General features: G+C 38.7%; 1 protein-coding gene across 17 annotated transcripts in view; it reads left to right on the top strand.

Annotated features, from left to right (window-relative positions):
- SRPK2 (SRSF protein kinase 2) overlaps window positions 1-17,116 on the top strand; it is a 150,373-nt gene that overhangs the window by 36,659 nt on the left and 96,598 nt on the right. Inside the window, exon 1 of one of the 17 annotated variants that reach the window (XM_038176237.2) lies at window positions 12,940-12,970. The exons of the other annotated variants lie outside the window; for them this stretch is intronic. Coding sequence (XP_038032165.1) covers window positions 12,955-12,970 — 16 coding nt within the window. The 5' untranslated portion in view covers window positions 12,940-12,954. Of the gene's footprint in view, window positions 1-12,939; window positions 12,971-17,116 lie in introns of those variants that run through there. 17 annotated transcript variants of the gene reach the window in all.

Genomic DNA, 17,116 nt, shown 5'->3' with positions numbered 1-17,116 from the left:
GACTAAAATGTAAAGCAAGTGTTAGTTCTTCCTCTGCTGCCTTAATTTTGGCTTATTTTTGGTATCAGGAGTGTGGCTTTGTCTTTACAGGTGTTCTAGCTCTGCTGTACATACTTTTTGACCCGCCAGGGTTACCAAGAGGTAACCACAGGTATCAATTTTACCCATTTTTTTGAGCTTGTGTGGTATTATTTAACAATGCATGATAAGAAGAAGAGGGCAGGTGAAGCTAATCCCGTGTTGTCTCAGTTTTTGACTACCATTAGGATGATGCCACTGCCTTAGATGTGCTGTTTTGCACTTGCAGTGAGATGAAAATAGAAGTGTGTAAGGGGGTCCGACCTCAGCCCCATGAGCAGAGCAGCCAAAGCGACAGCCTTGCCATATGATAGGAAAACACCAAAAAGTACAGTGGGACACAGCTTAATTTTAATATCAGCAGACCAGGGAGAGAAAGCTAATTCTAATTTAAATAAATTAGATCACTGAGAAGGCTGCTTGGGAATTATTTTTAAAAAGCAATAATAGGAAATGGCATATTAAATTTTTCTGGGTCAGGTTTGGGGAATGAAGTCTTAAAACAGACATCAGGGCTTTTATTCATATTATTTGTGAACACTTCCATGGAGATATAAAAACAAAGCAACTAGGAATACTTAGCTACTTATTTAGGCAATGATGGGGAAAAATATCTCAGACTTGTAAAGAAAAACCTTACAGTAGCTTATCGTGGGCTGAAGCATGCATAATTAAACTATTAAGTCACAGTGGATTATTCCAGCACGAGTCTACTTCTGAATTTCCGTCGTTATTTGATTATGATGCTGCTGGTGATGAACTGAAATCAAGACCTTTGATAATTTAATAAATCCAGTACGAGAAAATGAGTATGATTAGACTTGGAATCGAAATGTTATTGTACTGATTTTTAGGTACTTCCAGTAATGCACATATTTGAATCAAGTGTTTTTGAGTCACTATTTCAAAGGCATCAGTAAATCAGAGACCTACATTTAGTCTTGTTTTGGATATTTCAGGTTGCTTATTTTTTTGTTCCTTGTAGCATGTGGATATTCTAAATCAAACAAACCATTTTTTGGTAATAACTTATGCTAGGTAAATTCAAAGCCTTCAGCAAAGGTTGTATCCTGATTGAGCAGACAGGGATAGAACTTCATCTTCTGGAAAGCTTCAGGTTCCCCTTTTCAATGGCATGAAAAAAGTGGCATGTCAAAGGTCGCCTAGGAAAGCATCTTTTTGGTAGACAAAGGGGACTTTTTGTTCCCATCTCAGACATCAGCTGTTGGGGCTCACGGAACAAATTCTTCAGTTTTGTGCATCTAATTTGCGGTGATTAAATTATGAAATGAAAATTAAAGGCCATGTTGGGTAGTCAGAATATTTGTGCAGTGAGATTCTCTGTCAGAGCAGGAATTATTTGTCAGATCTAAACCAGATGAAAAATGAGAAGGGTGAACTTAACATTCATGATGTTTTAAACGGGAAAAATACACTTTTATCTCTGAGTGAGATATGTGCTACAGAATTTCTAGAAGTAGGCTGGTTTTGGACTCATTTGTGGACTTATAAATCTTTTGTATATGCCTGTTTTAGAAATTATTTACCTGTTTTCCTTGCTTGATACTCATATTAGAGATGACTGCAAGTGTTAGAAGTTATCTATAAAGCAATGTCCTTATCTTAACAGTATGGCTGTAAACCTGCAGCCCTATTATGTCATAAATGAAAACAGGCTTTTCCAGTGCTTCTGTAAGGAAATGATTAGTTAAATAAAAGCCTATCAACAAAGGGAAAGATAAAGTCCTATAAATGTTCCTGAGATGTTTAAAGTTCAGGGAGTATTTATTTATTTATTTATTTATTACCATTTGTCTTTTAAGAGAAATAAATCTGTTTTGAGCCTCATTGCTTCCAAATTTTGATCTGAAAGATTTTTCCTGCTGTCAGGACAAGCTGACTTCAGCTTTCAGACCAGTGGCCACTAGTGCTGCAAAGAAGACTCGGTTGTGCAAGGATTGCATGGTGTTAACATGTGCACCTGAAATTCCTTTGGCAGATGATTCTGGTAGGTTTTATAGCAGCTTAGTCTGCAAAGGCCAAAAAAAAAAAAAAAAAGCAAAGCTCTATTTGCATCAGTAGTTTGCAGTTCAAAGTCACATGGCCACATGCACTGCTAGAAATTCTTCATCCTATTTGCAGTTATATTCTAAATCGCTCACACCATGACGCTAATAAATGGGATCTGCAGAACGATTTTAGGCTGAGGCACATCCTCAGCACAGCTGCAGTGATTTGGCCTGGGAATGTTAGAGGCTATGTCTTGCCTAGGAGACTAGTTCTTAGCTCCTTCAAAACCTGTGTTGTCATCTTTTTTTAAAAATAAATAAATAAATAAATAAAGCATGTTGCCACTTAAAAGACATTTTAAGCTTATTGCATTGTGTATTGTATATGTTCTTTTTTTTTTTTTTTTGCTTTGAGGGCGATGCCTTTTTTGTTGTTTTTCCCCCCTCTACGTGCATTTCGTTCTGCAGAAGTTTAAACCTGAAGTAGCGACTTATCTTTTAGATCATAGGCTCCATAATTGTTTTCTGTAAATAATACCGAACATTGTGGTAGCTCACCATCTGCCAGCTCTCCAACAGAGAAAAATAGTTTGTATTCTCATAAATTACCCTCTTAGTAGGTTTTATATTCTTTCATTTGCCTCCTCCTAGAAAGTAATTTCAAGCCGAGGGCTCTGGAGGCCCTGTCTGGACATTCCTCAGGCTCATGAATTCCCTCATCACTAACAACGGCTCTGAATTTTGAGATCTGTCTTTCCCGTGTGGAAAAATAGCTCAAGCACAAACCTGAGTCTGACGACAGTTTGTAATGCCTCTTCTTCAAAGAGAATTATAAGTAATTCTATGTTATTGTATACTTGGATTGTAATGAATAAAAGTGCAGCAGTCCACATGCTGTTAAGTAATTGCAATAGGTATTGCTTTGAAAATGAATGCCCTTTGGTGTATCTCTGCGTTATTATCCTACAAATAAGCATTATCCTATTAAACTTTGTCCCATTAGGTGCCAGAAGTTACATTTCTGCCTTTTTATTTACCTTCTCTGTGTTTAAAGGACATAATTTAAACGCACCACGTTAATCACCAAAGGGGTAAGACATTCTACAATTCAGGCCTACATCCAGACTGCACATGAAGATAAAGCCAACAGAGTCTACCTAAACTGTCCAAAATAAATCCTGCCTGCAGTACAGATGCCCCTAGAACTTGGAAATCTGTGACAGTCATGCTTAAAACTCAATAGTTTAAATAATTTAATTCTACGTTGTTTTTCCTACTTCTAGATTTAGTTTAATGGAATTTATTTAATTGATTGTCTTGATGCTAGAAAAGCAAGGAAATTGCACTGTTGTCCTGACGCTAAGGAGAGCTGGAGCCGAGTGTAAGTGTGTTGCTGATTATTGCCATTTGAACTCTTCAGAGACTCTCCTCAATGAGCAGGTAGTGATTACAATGGTGATAATGCAATGAGATCGTTACACTTCAATTCTAAGTCAAATTATTTTAATAGGGCTTTCTTTTCAAGAATGAGAAGAGATGCAATTGATAGACAAAGAGCTTTTGGTCTCAGTTGGTTATTAGCTGGTATTTGTTTATAGAAAATCATTAGGTGTACACTTAATGAATTTTATATACATAAAAAGCTGTTGTTTAACCTTTGTCTCGCATGAATCAGCAGGCCACACGCAGTTAGAAATTCTGCATGCTAAGTTCTGTCCTTGAAGTAAGTGGTGCTTAGAGCCCTCTCCTCTTAGGTGGAGGAGTTTATTATAATGTTGGATGTTGAGAGAAGATTTAGAGTGAAAGCTGTAGTGGGTGAAGGCTACTTTCATTTCTCTAGTGTCATCAAAGAACTGAGCAAAGAGACCCTGGCCGTCTTTTTAAGGGTTAGTTGAGTATCTTTTGAGGTTTGGGGTCAACTGTAGAAAGGAAACGTTGACTGATTGTGTGACATTGCTGATAATTGCTATCAGCTGGTAACACTGTGCAGCTGCTGATTTCCTGGAGCAGAAATGAGTGAATCTAGAAAGACACAAGTGGATGAAGATGCATCAGCAGTCTCTGTATTGCTGCATGAAGGCAAAAAGCAGATATAGATAACGTTGAAAGTATGCCCTGGTCTTTTTAAAGTAAACGGGATTAGCGGGATATTGCTAGTAACCTTACTACTAAGTGTATAACTCAGTAAATAAAGAATTCAGCTGAGATTTTGAAGAAATATAGATTTAATTGAAAGATCTAGTTTTGTTATCCTAATTAGGTCATGCAACAATTAAGAGTAAGGTATTTAAAAGTATTTGGTTGCAGAGTAATGCTTAAAGATATGGTCATTTGTCCTGTGAGGCATCACTGCAAGGAGATCACCAAGCCGTCCTTCAGGATTCTGTGTTCTGCATGCTATTAGTCCATCATGCTAAAGAGCACTGTGCTGCTAAAGATAACATCTTGCAAATGAAGTCGTGTTAGACTATCAGCTCATTTTCTGTGAAGTTAGTACGGAATCATGAAAACTCTTTAAAAAAAAAAAAAAGCCAGAGTGCTTGATGTTATGGCTATCACTTAAGTTATGAAATGCAGGAGAGAATCTTAATCGAGGCTGGGAGCAATAATACATATTTACATTCTAGGTGGCTTCTCAAGTGGGAAGATACAATTTGAGAGGAAAAAATGTGTATGCCTGCCTCATCCACCAACATGATTACTACAGGATCATCCTTTCTAGTCCTTCCAAGACATATACGAAATGTATTCTATTTCTTATTTTGACCAAATCATCCTTTTAACACTTCTTCATCAACATTCCCTGTTGTGCTGATCCAGCTCTTTTTTTCCTTATCTGCACCTGCCCACCGTGTCCCTCCTTCATGTGCAGATCTCCCTGCTTGTCTGTCTCTTCCTATCTGTCAAAGTGTAAGCCTTGCCCACTCATCCCTTATCTCCTATAAATGCTCTGTTCTTCCTCCCATGATGTTCCTTTTCCTAAAAATACCCTCCAAGACTAACATTTTAGCTGCTGCACTCTTTCAACCTCCTTAGCCCTTTCTGCTATCATACCCACGAGGAGCTGAGGGGATGATGGATATGGTTGGCAACTGCATTACTCTAATAATAAACATCGCGTGTGTAGATGCATTTATAAGTGCTTTTATCTCCCCATGCCTGCCTTCTCTCCCCCCGGTGTATTCCTTGCGTTCTTAGACTGTAAACTCTTCAGGGAAGCAGTCTCGTCGTGGTGTTTTATACGGAACAGTGTGTTCCAACCCTAACAGCGCGGTGCGAGAATGCTTCATTATTATGTAAGATGTTCTGGCCGGTGCATAGAGGAGTCTCAGCAATGGCTGTGAAGTCTGCAACTGATGGCGGTGTTCGAATTTAAAATATGGGAAACAGGACCCTGAAGGAGGCTTTGAGGTCTGTCAGAAACGCTCCATGCCTATAATGCTGAAGGAGGAAAAAAGATAAGGGCTTAACATGAAAGTGCAGCTTAGAACAGCTTGAACACGCTAACGCTGTGTGTATGTGCAGCATCCTTAACCTAGCATCTCCTTGTAGGTGTTCTTCGTAGGTATTTTTGGTGCCTTTACAGACATGTGAAAGAGAAAATGTGAGTGATTTTAATGGAAAGGCAATATAACAATCCTCAGAAAGGGAGAATTGTCATCTCGGGTTCTCCCTGACAATTGGCACTCTCCAGTGCTGGACAAATGCATTTTGTGTTTTGAGCTTTTTGAGCTTTTGCTCCAACACTTTGACAATAAAACAAATGTATCCTGATCCTTACAGGACATGAGTAGTTTTCTGAGGAATTGCATATAGGACAGCAGTCTCTGTACAGATGAGAGGAAGGCTGTGCTTCAACAGCACCATCAGTGACAAGGGTTTTGTACAATGTTTTTCCTACAAAGATACAAAAGGCAGTGTTATAACCACTCTGCCTTGAGAAATGCCAATGGAAAAAAAGGTAATTAATGATTTTTTAAAAACGTTAAAGGAAAATGTTAAACAAAAAAGATTACCAAAGGGATTTAGTGTTAAGCAGGGGCCTGTTCTCTACTCCGCCATGCTCCTGAAAGTTTTCCTTGAGAGCTGAACGTGTTTTTTGTCAAAATGTGTCTTACAGGGCAGAAGCTCTGTCAGTGGTAGATGTCTTACTCATCCAGAGAGCTGTTTTAGCTCTGCTGGTACAGAAAGGCTGAAGGGATCCTTGTCTCAGTGTCAGAAACCTGTGATGAAACCTGCTGGGCAGGTCCTGGAGCTTGGAAAACCCTGACCTGACTGGTAGGGTCACAGGAATTGAATTTATGTGGAAAATACTTAATAAAAAACAACCTGTTCAGGTAACTGCAGGATATATAGCCTTGTGTTTGAAAACGGAAGGCACAGCTATTTACCATTCTGCTTTTCCTCATCACACATAACAGTTTATATGTAGGTTTTCAATTACAGCAGAAGGTCGCTGTTTTTTGAGCCATCCAGACAATGCTGCAGTGTAACAAAGCTACTTGAGAAAATGAGCTCAGCCTGATAAGTTGCCATCTGAATAGATAATATTTGCTTTGTTTTCAATCCATATTTATGATTTATCTTCAGACTCCTACCGTAGGCTTGATCTTCATCTCCAGCGTTCATCTATTCAAATTTTGGCTGAAGTGCCTCTCTAATGTCACACTGCTGTCCCTACATAATCTGTGCTGTCTTGGAGGAAGGAAAACAGCCTTTTAAAATTCTTGTATTAATTGTGGTCCTGCACAATCTAAGGGCAACCAGTAGTCCAAAACATGTTTTCTCTGAGGAGACCTCAGAATAGGGTAATAAGTGACTTAAAACATACAGATGGTTTGTTCAGTGTACAAAAATGGTCTGAAAACAAGGCAAAAAAAATTAAAGACTTGATGTGATTTAAGAACATGTACTTAAAATTGAGTAAGGAAAGGCTGGTAAAGGCCTGCCAGAGGGCTGAATGGTAGCACAGCATGTAAGTAATATATGCATATCACAGGCTTGTTTAGGAATGTGTTAGCAGGTAACGATATGCAGGGTTTATCTATTCTTTTATGGCCAGTACATCATTTTAGCCCTGTAATTGTGTCAATTTTAGCCTAGCCAAAAGATTCTGAAATGACAGACGACTAAATCTTGGCTGTAAACTTTCAAACCCGAGTTAAGGCCAGATTTGTTAAATCAGCAGTGACTGAGAGTATTGGTTTTTGGTGAGTGCTCCAAGCACAGTGGCAAGGAGGAGAGGCCTTTTTAAAAGCACACTAATGGAAAGCTTGACGGGCAGTATTGAAACACACAGTTTTATCTAAAAGCTCTTGCTTGAGGCCTTGAGAACAAAAATGTAACTCTAAGATGGTACAGAAAACTCACCAATATTGCAGGACTTGGAAACAAAGTGATTGATAAAGGCCAAGGTATGTTCTGCCTGCCTTGTTTTCACCCTGAAACCCTGCAAGTAGGGCCAGATGGTCAAGGCTAATACCTAAAGGTCAAACTTTAAAGTGTGTTGCACTGTATGTACACGTATTTGTAACCTTGTAATGCCCAAGAGTCTCACACCTGCCTGGTACTCTGCTATTGCAAGCAGTTTGGCAGGCAGAGATCCCCATCTCTGGAGCTTTTCAAGACTGGGAATCTAATGAGAATGAATGAAGGAAATAGAGCTGAAGTTTCTGTTTCTGCTTTTTTCTCTGTCTGGATTGTTAGTAACGCTTTTTCTCAGCTGACACTTGTGTTCTTCTTTCAGTATTTTTTTTTTGTCTTTATAAGTGCTTACCAGTCTCTTCCAGTACCCTCTCCGATTTGTTGTGTTGTTTTTTTTTTTTTTTTTGTTTTTTTTTTTCAGAGTTTCTTTGAACTTTGTCATATCCAGGTTCTTTTCTTTTTTCAAGGAAGAATAAATATGATTTGAGGCTCCCCTCTATAGAGGGGGATTTATGTATTAGTGTAATTATATTAGTACACGTACCCGTTACTAACGTTCATCATACATGTATTGCAATGAATACTAACAATTTTAAGAAAACTTTGAACACCTGAGTGCCTTCACAATAAAAAAGACAAAATAAGTCAAACCCATAGCCTTCCCTCTTCCTACTTTAAAGAAGGAAAGTGAGGTGATGTAATCAACATACAAAGGAGAGTGACATTAAATGATATTTTCATCCCAGGTTAAATCATTACAGGAATTGATACCTAAACAGGTGAAGATTGTCTGCCTTGATACAGCTGCCTGAAACCCTGCAGTAAAGATGGGACTGACTTGATCTGGTGTGGATGTCTGCAGTGCGTGCGTCTGATTTGGGTGTCCAGACTTATTGGTGGAGTGAAAGTGGCACTTGGGTGATTCATCTTGTTAGGCATTAGATTAACCAAGTAGATGAGAAGAACTCTGTCCTGAACGTCTCCATTCCCTGTCTGTGGCAAAAGGAGCCTACAGTAACTCAGATAGAAACTAAAAGGCAGAATTCATTTCACCTCATTTAAGCTGTCTAAAAGGGGTCTAAAATTGTCATCCTGCCTTTTCAGTCAGCGGACCAAGTTACCATAGGAAGGCATTTACCTCTCCTTTTAAAAATAATTCTTCTGTCCTTAATATATCTCCATACTGCTCTAGGGATTTATACCCTACACATGCCCTAGTGGCTAGAGTTCCCTGCAGAAAGGGCCTTAGACTTATTTCCCTATTAGTAGAGCAGCTTTAAGTAGAACTCTGGCATGGTCAGATGAGCTTTGATATGTATAATAAGCGCAATTTGAGTTATTACTATCTGAGCTCTCTGTTTTGCTATAACAGAGCGGTCAGGTTGGGCCGTGTGCCTCAGGGTCAGCTGGCTTTTTGGGAGCAGCCTTTGCTCGGTAATCAGGCAGACTATTTTTATGTTCTTTGGAGGTCGGTAACCTCTGGTAGAGGGCACAACGAATTGCTGGGTTTGGTAGCTTTTGAAACTGTTCCAGCTAGATTTTGGAAAGGACATTTGGACATAACTAAGTGTAATGCAAAATAACTTAGTCTCTAATTTCTTGCATATTTCTTCTGGATCTTGATCTTTGTCTTCATCTAGTCATCTGAAAAGCATTCTCAAGCCAATTAGCAAAGGAACAAGGTAAGGACTTAGTTTCCTGGGGGGTAAAGCAGGGCTGGATGTTTTCTCTCAGTCACTTTTCCTGTTTATATTTCTAAGTGAAAATAAACCAGGGCAATGTTAAGTCTTGCTGCCTTTTTATTCATTTGGAGGTGATTTGGTGACTCATGTTGATTGGGAATTTTTCCAGCTTTAGCATAGCAATGGGAGGTGTTGCATTTACTTTTAAAAAATAATAATAATAATAAAAAAAAATCTCACTAGCTTTGTAGTAAAACAAGTGTGAAAAATAACAGCAAAATTACACAAATATCTGAGAAGTCCTATTTTTAGTTAATTTTTTTATGCTTTTTATGTTTGTGATGTCCTTCTACTGCCTTGTTTACAATTTTTTATAGGTAAATGCTGAATTTCTAATGTAAAAAAGCAGATGCAACAGGTTCTCTATCTTTTTAAGAGTGCAAGATATCATATTTTCCAATATAAAAGAATCTCCAGAACCTGGTTTTAAGCGTAAGGTGCTGCCTACAACTTACAGACCTGCTCTTTCTTGCTGTTGTCCTTGCTTGGCTACTTGTTGGAGGAGGAGGAGCAATGCACTGGCTGGGGGAGCAGTCAAGTCCCTGTTCTGGAAGAAAAAGAAGGATGTTGTATTTCCAGTACACATTCCTGTGTATCTTGCAGACAGAGCACAAATTCATCTTCCTTCAAATATTCAGAGTGCTCTTGTCTGTCTTCTCCTAAACAAGCACACGTTGGCTCCGTTAAGTTGAGCACATTTGTTACATTCAATGTCTTCCCTTGCAAGACTTAGTCCTTATCTTTTTTTAGTTTGCTTTTCTTCCTACACTCTCCTGAGCTTTTATATCCTTCTTTGCCTACTGTCTTCAGCTCTCTGTCTTTGCCTTGGCAACATACCTTTTCTTCTCAATATTCTTCTCCTGTCCTCTCCCAGAATTTTTGTTGTTTTTCTCCTGCTTGATTTTTCTCTGCACTGAGTAATTTCTGCTGATTTTATTTTGCTCCCTGTCTCCCAATAGTCTCTGTACTCACTCATCTCTTTTTCTTAATCTAGATTTTAATTAATGTTTGAAAGTAAATTGTTGACTCTTATGACTTAACAGGATAATGTTTAAAATTGTTTTGTAGGGGTTGGTTCTTCTGATAATGCTTATTACTTCTTTTTTTCCCCATCTTCATGAATATATAAAAATACCTCATTACAGGTTTTAAACACCAAGAGCAAATAATGATTATATAAATCTATATTAAATATATATATATTTAAAATTTCCTATAAACAGGGCGAAATAGTAGTTGCATTTGCAAATACATAAAATCTTTGAAGCATGTTTCCTTTGCAGCAAGGGGAGCCAGGATGATCATCGGTAGGCTTTGTCTAGGCTAGACTTGCCAGTCCTGTTGAAACTTGAATTATCTGATTTTCAAGCGTGCGTCTTCTATGACTGTAAACTTGGATACTTTAGGGAATGGTAAATAGGATAGTGAAACTGGGAGAGAATTTAGATGATTTAACTTTCAATGCTTTTTCATGAAGTCTTAATTTTATTTAACATTGTTGTTTGTTTCTAATAAAAAATCTGGAAGCATAGTATCAGAGGACACTTTTTCTTTGAGTTTTCTCTGAACCCTCAATGATACCTAATGCAGTAGGTAGAGGATTACCTGCAAATCTTTTTTCTTTTTGTTTTCTTGTTCTTTTTGAGCTCTTTAGAACTCTTTGTTAGTCTAGTTCCTAAGCAAGTTTTCCTTTATTTCAAGTAGGGCTTTTTTGTTTCATTTGTTTTGTGAAAGATGTATTTGACCATGATGGCAGTCTGTTAAACATTGTGCATTGTTTCAAGAGGTGCTCTACCAGCTGCCAAAATTAGTACTGTGTTGTTAAAAAAAAAAAAAAAATCTTGATTTGCAGAGGCTGATGGTGAAATCAAGGCGTTTTGCTCTGTCTGTCTGTGCAGCAGCGGACCAAAAGGAGACCGAAAACTCCAATGTGGTGGTTTGGAGAAGAGGCTGGGTGTGCCTGGACAAGTGACAGCATTGCTGACTCAGTAGCTGCTAGCCGCCGGTGCTGAGAGGAGCCGGTAGGGTCAGAAGACAGGAGGAGGCTGAGTGACGTGGTCCTACGCTTTTAGCGGCATCACTCACCAAAACCCGCTTCGTGCCACGTAGGAGATGGAAGATAATGAAGGCCAGCATGATTAGCTCCTGAGGGGTGTCACCACACAGTTGCAGAGTGGATGGTGATGACTTACCACCTACATCATCGTGTCTTCAGTGCCAAAGAAACTATTTGTAGCCAGCTTTTAGACAAGGCAATGCCAGGTGTCTCGTGATTGCTGAATAAGTGATGGGGAAGTAAGATGGAGGAGGGGAGAGGGTGGAAGAAGAAAAAAGGTAGAGCTAACTTGCAGACCAGCAAAGCGTGCACTGAATTTTTCATCAGCAGTAGCTGATTAGGGTACGATTTAGATGAGATTTGGGGAGGGAAAAAAAAGCAGTGGAGATGTAAATTGCCTTACTGATTGCAAGATCAGATCTCATGTCTGGACAGACCTCTCTGCTTGCTGTAAATTCCTCCATTATTGTGGTTACTTTGAACTCCTTTCTTTCCTACGTAAATATTTTGCGTCTAGCTGCCAATTTTTTTTCTGATAAGATTTTTTCATTTCTTCTACTTAGTCCTTTTCTCAAATCTTGCAGTGAAAGTTTGTAGCTATTTCTCCAGACTCCTTTCTGATCATTTGTTGTTGCAAATGTGTAACGTGGCATGTTTTTTTTTAAATCAACATCCTGTTTCTCCAAAGAACAGAGCAAACAGAAAGCAAGGGACTACTTTGGCATGTACTTGTATATTTATGTTGCATGTTTTAGGTATAAAATTAAAAAATATTCCTGATGGAAGTAATTCGGGACTAGAAAGCTTTCACAGCACTCCCTTAATTGAAAACAACCCATCTTTTTTCTGCCCACTTTTGAATGTAGCGTGTTCTTCTATTTATAATAGACAGTGATAGATAATCAAGATGCATGCTGTAACTTCATTCAGACTTCAGAAAGACAGACATCTGAAGCTTTTCTGTTCCTTGCAGTAAAGAAAGTGTATATAGAAGAACTTGAAGATTTTGGCTGATGGCCAGATTAACCTGGTTAAGGGTGTATTTGCAACACTTCAAATAAATATCTGCTGGTGTTACTGCTGTATCCATTCAGAGTGGAGGGAGAAAAAAAAGAAAAACTTCCTTGTGTCTTTTCATGCAGCTGTGTGAAGCCAGGACACTGGCAATTAAGGATTGAAAATGGTATTTGTTTGTATTGGCCATCAGTTGCCTTTTGTATGAGAGATTAGCTGGAAGGTATGTGCTGAAGGATGCCCAAATCTTCGGATATGGAATTTCAAGGCTTGTTGTAATGCTGTGAAGGTTGCTCTGGGGCAAAGGCTTAATATTTCACGTGGTGGTGCCAGTGATTCCCAGAATTTAGTCTACACAGTTGACATGGGCACGGGCAGGATTATTTGTACGTTACCTGTACAGTCGAAGTGTAGGAAAACTCAGGAGGGTTTGGGTGTGACTGGATGTGTGGGGCCTGCGTCAGGCCTTTGGGCCTTCTCGTGGCTGCTCTGGACACCTCGTCCTTGGCCCTCATTCCTTCTCGGTGTAAAAACACCTCATGTTTCTTTCCTTTTCTCCTTGTTTCCTCCCATGTAAACAGCAAGGGACATGCTTGACTGACACTTGACAGACCACTGTTTAACCAGCCTGATGAGTTGTGTTTCAGGTAAGATCATCAACGTGGCCCCGTGTCCCGCTGGGGCCAGAGGGCCGGAGGAACTCGCTGCTGAAGCGGAGAGGGTTTTGGCTCCGTTTGTGCCCAGGATGACACGTTACTTTTTTGAAGGAGCTTTTTCTAAGAACTGATTGTCGTCGTATTGAGTCCAGAAAAGGTGAAACAAGTCCCGTCTTGTTTTCTGCAGGAGCAGAGATCAGACATGCTCTTTACGGTAGCGAATTCCATACAAAAATCCAGTAAAACTATCTACTGGCTAAGAAATACGAAAATCTTGCAAGAATATTTGGAAAAGCTGGTTATGTAGATACTGTGGTGATGAGCATGATATAAACACATTGACAGAACATACTGAAAAGCATCCTGTGAATATCCTGTCAAAATACCTCCGTTTAAAAATATAACAAGCAAAAACATAAAGCTCTTTAGAATGCTGAATAATAATAATTAGTTAGGAAAAGGAGAAACTCTAACCTGGAGTTTAAGATTATAACATGGATTTAATAATTGTGACCCAATTTAATCCTTCTGGGTGCATAGTGTAGCTTCATCTCCTGTGCAAGGCAGATGTCAGACTGCATGCATGATGCTTGAGCCGTTTTGGTAGTCCTTAGAAGGTAACATATGCTTGACTCAGTTGGGATGAAGAGAAAACTGTTTTATCTTAAGACTGGAATTTAGTTTGTCATGCTACAAGGTTGGAGCAATGTATTTTTTTTTCTTGAGTGGAAAAAATAATAGTATTTGGAAATGTGAATAGAATGTAGGCAGTTAGACTAGTTGTAGACCTGAGAGAAAATGCTGTTGTCAAAAGAATCCTAACACAATAATGTTTGTACATGAGATCACAAAAGGAATAAATTAAAAATATATTTAGTCTAGGAATCAGAAATTATCCATTCTGTTTAATTATTTAAATAGCAAACATATTAAAGTGGTCTAGTTTGAGGGTGTGAGAAAACACTCTATTATTATGTTGGATGTTGAACTTTCAGCTTTGTCAGAAAAGCTGACCCTGCACACTCAGTAAACCATTTGCCTCTCTTTAGACAGGGTCTGGAAAATACTGCTAGTCATTTGTTGTCTTTTGACTAACACTAATAACTCAAATCATTCTGTCTCTAGCCAAATAATTTACAACGGTTTCTACATGAAGATGCTTTTTTGCTTAACAGGGAGCAACTGACAACTGATTGTAAAGGACAGCAGGATATGTTTTTAAGATATTTAGTGACTATTTAGCTGTGGTAGTTTTTTGTTCTTGCGTTTTTCCCAAGGGAATGGATATGCTTGCAGGACAACCTTTCCATTTTCCAGCACCTCTAAGATACGTTCTTAACTCCGTGTCCCTAAACATAACCCTCCTCATAATAAGGACAGATAAATACATACAAATAATGAGATGTTAAAAGTAAGCACAGCCATATTTGGGGTTAATCATATTTTCCTTGATGTACTTTACTAGCATTTAATCTGACAAGTAGTTATGCGAAAAGATATTTAAATTTTAAATGTTTTTTACTTTGAAGATTGGCTTTATGCAACCTCAGGTTTTCAAACATGGGGCAGTGTGGTTATTGGGTCTTCTTTGTTTTCCCCTATTCACACTTAAATTTCTTAGCTAATGAGCACTGGGCAAGAACTGGGCACAAAGAACAGCAGATTTGCTGGTATGGACGGAGGGAGGGAAAAGCAACGGTTTGGTCTTGGGACCAAAGAATGTTGCCAGCCCAAGGAGAACTGGAAGAATGATGAATTCCTTTTAATGTCGTCTTTGTGTTTCAGTATGCATTTTAATGAACGAATACTACAGCCTGGCAAAAGATCAAATGGCAGATTATGTCAACAAGACTTAGTTTAAAATTATGTGGGTGACTTAAAAGAAATTCAAATTCATAGTTACGTTCAACTGTAATGCCGCTTCACTGGGTCTGTAATGGGTCATTCTTAGAGTAATTGTAGCATATCCTTAATGCTTTTTTCCTTAGATACCCAATGCTTTCTCATTTATTTGCAAACTTCAAAAATTTCCACATACAAACATAAAAAAGAAATTCAAGAATTTGAATGTATTTAAAATTCTTTGGAGATATTAAGCATGAGATTTAGGCTGTATGTTTGTGTGTTTAGAAACAGAAAATTTAAACAAGTAAAAGGCAAACTCATCTCTGTATTTTATAGGCTTTTTTCCCCGTTTTGTAGAAGCCAAACCAAACTTAGCTGGATGGTTGGTGTTCTCAAGCTTCTGGTTCCGCACCTGAGATCTCCTGCAGCACATCTTTCCTTCCTATCACATACCGCTGCTCCCTGCGTCCCTTGCTTTTGCCTGTTTTCACAGAACCTTCACAACAAGGAAATGAAGTTTTAAAACGGTGGTAGTGTCACTGTGGTTTGTGAATGAAATATCATTGTTTGGTGAGTTCTCAGTAAATGGTCTTCCATTTATCTCTGTAGAAGTGAGGCGAAGGCTGCCATTAGAGGTCTGTACTGTCCTTTAAATCATCCCTGCCATTCCTTGGTGTTAATGGGAACAATGCTGAACTACTAGCAGCATCATCTGAAGAAAGATGGCTGTCTTAAAGAGTTAGCTTAGGCTTATCATTGGGTATGAACAGGTGGTGGCAGCTGTTTTGAAGGAAGAGAGGCTTTTCTTTGGATTTTTTTGGTAAGTGTTATTTTTCAACCTCAGCTGAAACTCAGGGAAAACTCATTTTAGAAGGATCACAGTGATACTACTCTGAAAGTATTATTTAAAAGCATCAGCACAGATGATTCCTGTGGACTTCTGAGTTTATTGGAGATGTGAAAAGTCAGTGTTTCTGTATCTCTGAGATCAGTAGGGAGTGATCTGAATAGGAGTAAAACTGAAACTATTAGTGTAATTTCCCTTACGAGGGGTATTTTTCAGCGTTAAACCAATATGAGAGCTGCTGTTTCTGCAAACAAAAGTAAACAACACCGGAGACTGTTTGGGATGCCTGGGCACCCCTTGTATTCTTCTCAGCCCTGCCTCTTCTAGATATCCTGGAATCAAACCCCATGAATGTGTGCAGACGTGATGACATGGATAAAACTTTGACACGGTTACTACACTTACACAGGAAACTGGCAGAAACAAGAGGAAAAAAACCCTGTTACAGACAGACCTTCAATTTTCTTTATAAGAGAAGGTCAGAAAATGCAGACCAAAAATTCCCTGAAGACTGCACTGACTTTACACCATTAAGAAAGTAACAAACAAACTTGGTATCAGCTTCTCAAAGTCTGCTGGATGACAATATTGACATTTGGCTTCAGTCCCGTTGTGCTCACTGCCACTTCTGACAGCCTTTTACATTTCTAAGGACTCGTAGGAATTTCAAGTCAGCTCTGTTGTAATCTTGAAATTCCACGTGAAGTAATCTTTCTAGGCTTATTAAAGAGGTCTCACTTGATGCAAAAAGGGAAGATGCCTGCTCTGTGCTTACTGAGTTTCTTTCTGTCGTAGTATGACTAAACCGTTCAGGCCAGCCCTCTGTTTCTTTCTGGTCACGTAAAGCAGTTGGAAGACAAGAAGTTTCTTCACAGAGAAGCACCACCAGAAGTCTGATTTCCATTAATAATGGACTGCCGAACTTCTCTGCCTGAGCATCAAATAACACGAAGTTGGGGCACAAGCACTGTTTGCTTCAAAAGCTTAGCAACACCTGGAAGAAGGATTTGTTCTGGGGTAATCGTAATCTCTCTGCTTCCACACTACCCCATTTTCTAGTTATTTCATGTTCACACTTTGATCAAATTTAAGCTTGCTATGTGTTGCCTTCCAAAGAAACCCCTGTTTTCTATTCCTGATTTTAAAAGTACGTTATCTAAAAGAGGTCAAGGAGTGAATCTCTCAAGTTGTTTGACCATGGTTGCCTAATTTTGTTCTGTGAACAAAAAAATTTGCCTTGGCAGGAAAATTTTAATTTATTGCCTTCATGTGTACTGCTTAATGTATTATTTGCACAACAATTGTCCACAGCTCAGAACAAGAATCTGTCCAGATAAAAGTTAGTAATATTAAAATTCCTAGTTCTTGAAACCGTTTGATTAGTTTCAAGACTGAAAACTTGCTAAGAATGTGTTATTTGGTTGATTCCCTCAGAGTAATATTTT

Source organism: Anas platyrhynchos, chromosome 1, assembly GCF_047663525.1.
Source record: "Anas platyrhynchos isolate ZD024472 breed Pekin duck chromosome 1, IASCAAS_PekinDuck_T2T, whole genome shotgun sequence".
Classification (NCBI taxonomy): Eukaryota; Metazoa; Chordata; class Aves; order Anseriformes; family Anatidae; genus Anas; species Anas platyrhynchos.
This window is presented reverse-complemented; position numbering and strand designations above follow the sequence as displayed.